The 8,422-nt window shown below is 43.6% G+C and overlaps 1 protein-coding gene across 1 annotated transcript; it reads left to right on the top strand.

Moving 5' to 3' along the window:
- Positions 1-3,702: 3,702 nt before the first annotated feature.
- On the top strand, positions 3,703-6,640 carry LOC104616072 (natriuretic peptides A). Its single transcript, XM_010289567.1, has 3 exons — positions 3,703-3,911; positions 5,550-5,835; positions 6,075-6,640. The coding sequence occupies exons 1-3, from the start codon at positions 3,792-3,794 to the stop codon at positions 6,089-6,091; spliced, it is 423 nt and encodes a 140-aa protein (XP_010287869.1). The 5' UTR covers positions 3,703-3,791; the 3' UTR covers positions 6,092-6,640.
- Positions 6,641-8,422: the final 1,782 nt, after the last annotated feature.

The following is an 8,422-nucleotide window of genomic DNA, read 5'->3' as shown; positions in this document are numbered from 1 at the left end:
GCCCAGCTGCCCCGGCGCAGCGCAGTCGCCAGCTGATGTCCCTTGGCTTCAGCGAAGCCCTCTCGCTCTTCTGCGCGGGTTTTGTGCGAAGGCCTCTCTGGCCTCTCAAGACAAGGCTGTGAAGCACAGGGAGCCCTAAACAGACAGAAAGGCTGAAGGCATTGCCAAACACCCTGTTCCAAAGGAACCGAGAGGCTGGGCTCGTGCTGCCGGCGTCGAGCCTGGAAAGCCCAGCAAAGGAAGGGGCAGCCACATCACAGAGATGAGATAATATATCCCGATCAGCGAGAGAAACAATCCATGTTTGGGATGAAAATAGGTTTCCTCCCCCATGGAAAAAGTGAGGCACCACTTAACTATCTTAATTGCAGTATGGCCTGTCCTATGATCTTGATGCTGTGTGCCCTGCACCGGACTTTATTACATTTCCTTTTTGTTTCCCGCACTGATGGCCTTGTCCCTTCAATTTCCTTCTTAATCTAACCAAATTGTGAGGCAGGGAGGGAGAGCTTGGGTGGGTTATGGCATAGTCTTGTCAAAGGGTTTAGTCACTGGGAGATGAAAGGAATTCAAACCCAGTCTGTTCCTCAGAACAGGACTACAAAGGGTCTTTACAATCAGCTCACGCTCTAGCACTCTTCAGCTGCAAAATGGCAATAGGAGAATGGACGTCACTGGAAGGATGTGCAGCACGTAGGGGGTATCAGTTAGGACAGATCTATCAGCAGAAGGTATCCACAAGACACCACCCCTTAGGCTTACAGGGCTGAAAACCAAGGACATCTTGCCACCCTGCTGGGGAAGGCGCTGAGCTGAGCTCTGTCCATGTACCATCCTCCTCCTCACAGAGATCCACACACGGGGCTGCCAGCAGCACCCCTGCTGCTCTCCCTTCCTGCTCTGAGCAACCAGTGCTGCTTTCTAGTGGAGTCTCATATCCCCACACCTCCTATTCCATACCCTGGGATGCTGGGGAAATGTCCCAATTGCCCAACCCTAAAACTGGTCACAGTATGCTTTTTATAAGAACCTGCTGCCCTGTTCAGACTCCCAACAGGGTTTACTAGGCAAATGGCCAGCTGAGCATGGGCAATGCCTGGATCTTGACTACCCCCATTGCTGGGCTATAAAGGCTAAAGTTCATATTAATCTTGCCAGGGTGATGATACTGAGATACCACAAGCAAACAAACAAGTGAGCTTTATAGCTTCAGCAATGATGAGCTGAGTTCTGACATTTTACACTCCATTTGCTTTGGCAGGACTGTGAGATGGATAATAGAGGGCAGAATTTGGCTTTGAAAATACAATAGCTACCGTGGCGGTCAGCCATTTTATCCCCTCTACATACTTCCGTACATAGTACATGAAATAGTGCACAGAAATCTCCCTGTCCTAAAAAGCATTGTCAAGGCTGAAGTCAGCCCTATATCCCATTTATCTGCTGTGGAATACAGAAGATGGGAAAGGAAAAAAACAGTAAAAGAAAGAAGTATCTCTGGGTGCAGGTTATTGAATCTAATCCTGGAATATTAGATTGTTTCACAGGGACAGGTCAAAGCTAAATATTTCATACGCGTGACCAAAATTGTGTTCCTTTGTTTCTTGCTGCTGGGTTTGTGCCCCAGGAGTAGCTTTACAGATGTGCTGAGTTCTCGGGCAAAGATCAGATCAAGCGACAGTAGTTTTGCACAGAGACAGCACTACAGAATACTTAGCCAGTGGGGGGTGTGTGAAAGGAAAGGAGCAAAAAATAATAACAGATCCTAGTTATCTTAAATTGGACACTCAATATTAATGAATAATTCCAGTTTATCTTCTCACACTAAAGATAAACTCCAGTTTATCTTTCTCAGTTTAAAAAATGAAGTTACGCCCTGGTGCAAACACAAACATACACACCCAAGAGCAGCAGTAAGAGAATACTTGTAACTAATTAGCGAATTATACAGACACTGCAGTACAGAGTGTTAAAAAGAAAAAGCTATCAGGATCTTAGTTCTTTCTCAAGCACAATTTAAATAGCACAAAATAAGGATGTGTTGGGACACACAATAATACAAAAAACCCCAAGTACTGCCTCCATGTACTGAAAAACTAAAGCATTGAGGAAAAATAGGGGGTGCTCATATAATAAAGGACTTCATCAGAAGACATGAAGAATTGGGCTGACTTCAGGCTATATTAGGAAAAAATAGCAATTGAGCTTGACTTCACAACCTTGAGAATGTCCTTTCTAGTATAATTTTGGTAGCTGATCATGTGAACAGTGTGTGCACATGTTTGTACACAAACACCATGTTAAGACATTCAAGACATGAGAAATATTTTATCATTCTATTATTAATTAGAAAGCGTACTCGGGAGATTCTTTCAAGACCTATATTCGTATTAAGAGTCAACAAATTATTACTAGACTGACATATTCAATTTGTTCATATATTCATTCTTGTTTCAATTTAGAATAACAAGAAATGTTGGGAAAATGCAGGATAAACAATACACTTCACGATTTAGAACTCTCCTGCAGTTCTGTAAAAAAGATTAATTCTTAGTTGCACTGTACGCACAAAGACAACACTGGAAGAGGAATTGGGAGCAAATCTGCAGTTTTGTAATTTCTCATTTAAGCATAGGCAGCTTTAAGGTAATTTCGAAAACATCAGCTCTCATAGAAACAAATAAATACTTCTTGTTTTTAATATATTAAACTAAACATTTCATTTTAACCCCTTCCAAAACACACATATACACAAATTCATTCGTTCTTCCTTGGGGCCAGATTCTGATACCTTTGCTGAATAACACCGAAAGCCAGGTATCTAAAGTTCTCGTCGAGCAAGTTGCTTTCTTGTATGATGGTACAAGAGGATTATTCCTGAATCTGACCATCTCTTCTTTAAGTTTTAATGATGTAGGGTCAAGCCTTACCATCGATGTTTAAAGAAATCCCACTGATTTAAACGTTTAGCTGTTAATAAAGACTAGCGTTTTTCAATGGTGCCGAAGTCAGCTGTCGTGGGGGGCTGGAGGTACTCGGTGTCCCTGCAGAGTCAGTGTAGAAGTTACCGTCTGTATTGAGGTGCAGATCGGGGCGCCTCTGTTGTTGGCAACATATAAATTCAACGTCTCAATGATGATATCACCTCAACAGCAATGGGAAAAGAGAAGTGGCCCAAACCTGGGATTTTCAGCACACTCCATGGTATGCGGTGCCTGCGCATATTCCATATATAGAAGGAAAGTGTGCACGATACTTTAGGTGTCCTAAAAGTAGATTTATCTTCAGCCTTTACTCTGCACCAAATACTCATCTGAAAAGCCTATTGTTTTCCCTGTAAAAGGTAATTTCCCTATGGAAAGCTTCTAACTGAGCAGAGTTTAGAGCAGTTTCAGGGTTGTTTCCCATCTCCGTAAATCTGACCATAGGGGTCTCTTGAAAGAAAATTGCTAAGAATTTCCAACTGGACTATGTAATCACAGCGCCTGGTATCAAGAGGAGGGGGAGTGACATGAAATCACTGACTTGTGACATACATTCCTCAGCAACAGCAGCTGCTGCCTAATGACAGCTAATAAAGGGAATCTTCCCTTGACAGAGCTGCATGCCTGCAGTGGGACTGGAATGTGCCCCAGATAAATCCACTGATAACCTAGGAAGCAGAGATCACACCCAAAAAGTATAAAAGACAAGCTTTGGAAGAGAGAGGATAGGACAAGGAAGAGAGAGACCTGAAGAGACATCTCAGAAGAAACAGTCTGAACTTCCCTATTCCCAACGAACCCAGCGCCATGGACACTAAAGGCTCATTTTCCTGTGGCTTCTTCTTGCTACTTCTCATCCAACTCCAGTCCAGCAGAGCCAACCCTATCTACAGCCTCAGCCCTGCCAAGGAACTGGCCAGCATGGAGGTGAGGACTCTCTCCTTTTGCAAGGTTAAACTTTTGGGGTGCAGAGTGTGAGGTAGTGTTTGTGCCTTTACTTTGTGCGATCGGATAGTCACATCAGTGATCACATGCCACGGGGCAAAGTCTCAGTTCTTCACAGGGGTTCAAAGAAGCTCTACAGAGCAATGTCCTCCAGTGCTGGGTCCACCTGAGCTCCTGGGTAGCAGTGGGAAACAAAATTCTGATGTTGTGGGATGTCTGCTTTGGGTTTTCGGTTCTATTTCTCTTAAAAATCCACCTTCCTGGAAGCAAAGTCCCAGAGAAGGAACAAATCATCACAGTAGCTCTATAAGAACAACTAGAAAGGTGGGCTCCTGTTTATCCCACTAAATGGCAGGAACAGTGAAGCAGGACAGGCATACGGCTCTAGCTTTGTGGATTTAAGAGAACTGGCTGCATGGGGATGGGAGATGAGGAGGTAAAGCAGAGCACTCAAAGTCAAGCTTTTAGAAAAAGGATTTTTTTCTAAATCTTTTTAGATTTAGATTTAGAAAAGGGATCTTTTTCTAAAAAAAAGAAAAAAAAAATCCTTTGCTAGAGGAATAGTATGATCATTTAGTGTGACTCATCCAGGAAAGTTTCTAGAGCTATGAAATTACCACAGTATTTTAATGAATGATAGAGAACATTCGTTGTTGCAGCACAATACAAGCTTAAGACTTGCAAGATGAAGTCTGAAAGCTCAAACATTTCCTTGCACTGGTACCAGTGACCAGCTTCTTGCAGCATCAGACCCTGAGAACAAACTCCCTAAGGTGATTAGGACAGTGTTAGCCAAAGCTAAAACTGCATCATGCCTCCAGGCTGTTTCCAGCAGCTATCTGAGAAGAGTGGCTTCCAAATGTATTCACTGTCAAGCAAACCATAAAGCTCACTCTTCTCCACTCTACTTCTAGAGATGGACAATTAGGTTCCTCTAATTGGTTGAGCTGCCCATGAGGAGGTTATCTGATCCCTGGTACATTAAGCTTTAAAAATTAGACAGAATGGTACCTAGGAAGAAGTCACATAGCAGACATAAATTTATCACCACAGATATTTTCAAGGAGGTGTGTGTTACTTTAAGGAGCAGCAATCCTGTAACTCCTGTGGCAGAGATTAGTGAAACCACCAAGAGCTTCTCCAAGTGATGGCCACTGAAATAGCTAGGGGTGATGAGAAAGTAGATGGTCTTAGCAAAAACGAGAAAGGCAACTGCTGGCAAGCAGCATCACAGGCAACTTCTGAGAACATGGGAATGACTATGGATTCATATGGTACTTTGAGATTGTGTATCTTTGGTGGGTTGAGTAGTGTCTCCCTGTGCAACTCAGACATTGCTTTTTTCCTCTGCCAAGAGCTCTTCTAACCTTGTCACTAAGATACATTTCTGTGGCAAGTAGCTTCAATCAGGTTGAGGTACCCACCTATGTGGAATTAATATGAACAGGGATTTACTGCAGAGGACAGAGCTCAAGTACCACCAGCAACTCTGGGATCCAGCCTAATAGTCTCCCTAAGAGTGTCTATGGGACCATTGATAAATGCAGAATTGGATGACTGGAAGAGCTAGCAAATGACCACAAAACTAGGAGTTTCATGAAATTAATCCTTCTCTTGTAGGCTCTTCTGGAGAGACTGGAGGATAAGTTTGCAATGATTGAAGCCCTGGAGTCCAATCTTGACCTGCAAGAGCCCAAAACCCAGGAGGAGATCCCACCAGAACTCATAGATGACACTGATGACCAGAAGGCTGAACCCAGGCTAGTGCCCAGCCCGCCTCTGTCCTACAGGGACTCCTTCCTGAAGAGACTGCGGGGGCTGCAGATGCCCAGGATGATGAGAGATTCTGGCTGCTTCGGGAGGAGAATTGATAGAATCGGCTCCCTGAGTGGAATGGGTTGCAACGGTGAGTCCCGCCTAAGCCATTTCGCTGAATAGAACAGACTGCATCTGGGTCATTTAAGTCTCTAATATGACAGAGTGTGAGAAAGGAATTCATTTTAGTCTAATATTTACGCTAGTATTGTTTTTTCAAAAGAAACCCTGTGTCTATTGATTTGGTAGGTAAAAGCACTGCTGACAATGGTGGCATATACCGAGAGAGAAACAGATTCCAGTAACATTTATTTCATGTTTGGCTTGCAGGTTCCAGGAAGAATTAGGACAACCTCCCTACACCCTACTCTGAAGAATGCTTTACAGCACCCGTTCCTCCCAAGATGAAAGCCGGATGCTTTCTAAACTCTTCAACAGAAAATTATTCCTATTTTTATTTATTTATTTATTTATTTATTTGATTTTTTTTTTTTAAAGAACATTTCTTACTCTAGCACCAAGAGACCATCTTTAAATAAAACTAACACATTAGACATCTATGCTGGACCTCTCTCCTGTCTGTTGCATTAAAATTCCCTGTATTTTCCTAAAGTCAAAAGCCTATGTTTTGTTGGTACTTTGGTACCCACAAGACTGGATCTTTCTTACACAAGATGGAGAAAGTATGAACTTGGTAAAAACAAAAATGAGTTTTTCATTAGAGTTTTTCCCTCTGCACTAAGAAATTATAACAGATTAGCAGGAAAAAAAAAGCTTGCTCAACATTGAAAGACCAGCATGAGTCTTCCTATAGACAGGGTTTCAGTAACAAGAGAGTCCTTTTGCTGGTATAGATTATTCAGTCAAGGGAACTGTCACTCCACTGCCACAATTCCCTCATGTAAATAAAATTTACATGAAAAATGATAACACTCCACAAGTTTCAAGATAACCAGAGGGAGGAAAGGGAATTCATTGTATATGCTTTCTAGCACTGACCAAATAAAGGCTACGAGCATCAACAGAAAGATACATCATTAACTGTGTCTTGTCTCACTCTGCATGTGGCTGAGGTGCTGATCCCCAGTGTTTCTTGATGGATCCTCAACAGGCTTGAATCCTATCATGTATCTATCATGAGGTATTTCTCATGTGAGGGCAGGTGGGATCCCTCCAATTACAAAGTAGCTTGTACATAACATTTACCACTTTCTGGGAATGGCCCATCATAAAGTTGTTCTAACCATGGCTAACGGGAACGCTGCAAGTCCTGTTGTTTTCATTTAAATTTCTGTACCTATATTTCACACCTATGATGTGAATTTGCCCTAAACCACACTCTCCTCCCTCCCCAGATAGGGTTACATTGCCAAGACCACACTCAGCACCCCAAGGACCAAATAGCTTGGATTCCCAAGTCAGCTACAGCAATGGCATTGAGCCCAGGCTCAACGCAACTGTCCTGTGATTGCACATACTCTAGAAACCACGTTATTGTGATAATCTAATTTTGGGTCTCATTCCCAGCATCCTTTACTCGAGCACCCTGGACACCTTCTTCAGGGCCTAAGAACACAGCAGCACCAGGATGGACTCAACTGCAGAAGTCTAAGTCTGACTTTGCTTATGCATATGCGCATAGGGAGAGGAACCATACTCGGTCAAGATAGGCTACAGAGAGGCCAGAGTTATGACAGTTACTGACAACAGCTCTCAGGAACCATAGCTACAGTAAAACCTAAGTCTGAGTGCTGAATGGAACACCACTCTGGCACATACCTGTTTACAGCTATGGTTGCTGTACTGCTTTAGTAGGGCTTGTGTCACACATCACATTTCTGACAAGCCGCCCTTCCAGTCACTCCCTGTACTGCTGACACGGCCTCTGAGAAGCACCTGCATGCTCCCTGCCATGCTGGGCCTTGTGATTCTTCCCTAGGGAAGAAGAGCAGAAGCCTACTCCAAGGGAATAATTTTGCTCCACTCCAATGGGAAACAACACCTAGTGTGATACAAACCACATGTCAGAGCCTCTCCTGTCAAAGAGCCAGCACCAGTCAAAGATAAAATACTCTGTGCAATAGGGCCCACACAGGTTTCCCTGGCAGAACAACCGATTCCCAGGTCAAGACTCCAAGCAGCTACCATAAGACATCTCTGCAGTAAAAAGCTACAGTGACTTTGCATTTACTCAGAGGCGTTTTCACAAATCATGGTGGTATGAAGTCATCCTTTGGGAAGCCTTTGTGGAGACAATGGGGCTTTGTCTTCTCAAACAGGCTCTCCAAACACATCCCTGCAGCCATCTGTTTCCCGCTGCAGCAAGACAGGAACAGGCAGTTGGATCCCTCCACACTAGCACCAGGCAACAGCCTGACTTCCCATGCGCTGCTATAAAAGAAAGTAAAAACAATCCTCATACTCTAACAATAACAGCCCTTGCTGGAGCTGAAGCTGAATTTTATGCAGTCAAGCAAAACTTCCATAGACACATCAAGGCCCTGTAAATTGTCCCTCCCTGTCAGCCCCCAAAGGCACAAAACACTAATGAGTTTAGTGGAATGTGCTAAAAATGGCAAGAAGAGTTGGCACTGCCTGACCCAAAGCCAGGTGGGTCCAGTATTAACAGCAAGCCAGTTCCCGGTGGAACAAGTCTGTATTGGCTTGCAGACAGTATG

This window comes from Phaethon lepturus, unplaced genomic scaffold, assembly GCF_000687285.1.
Source record: "Phaethon lepturus isolate BGI_N335 unplaced genomic scaffold, ASM68728v1 scaffold21986, whole genome shotgun sequence".
In the NCBI taxonomy this organism is placed as follows: Eukaryota; Metazoa; Chordata; class Aves; order Phaethontiformes; family Phaethontidae; genus Phaethon; species Phaethon lepturus.
The sequence above is the reverse complement of the archived record's forward strand: the minus strand, read 5'-3'. Positions and strand labels throughout refer to the sequence as shown.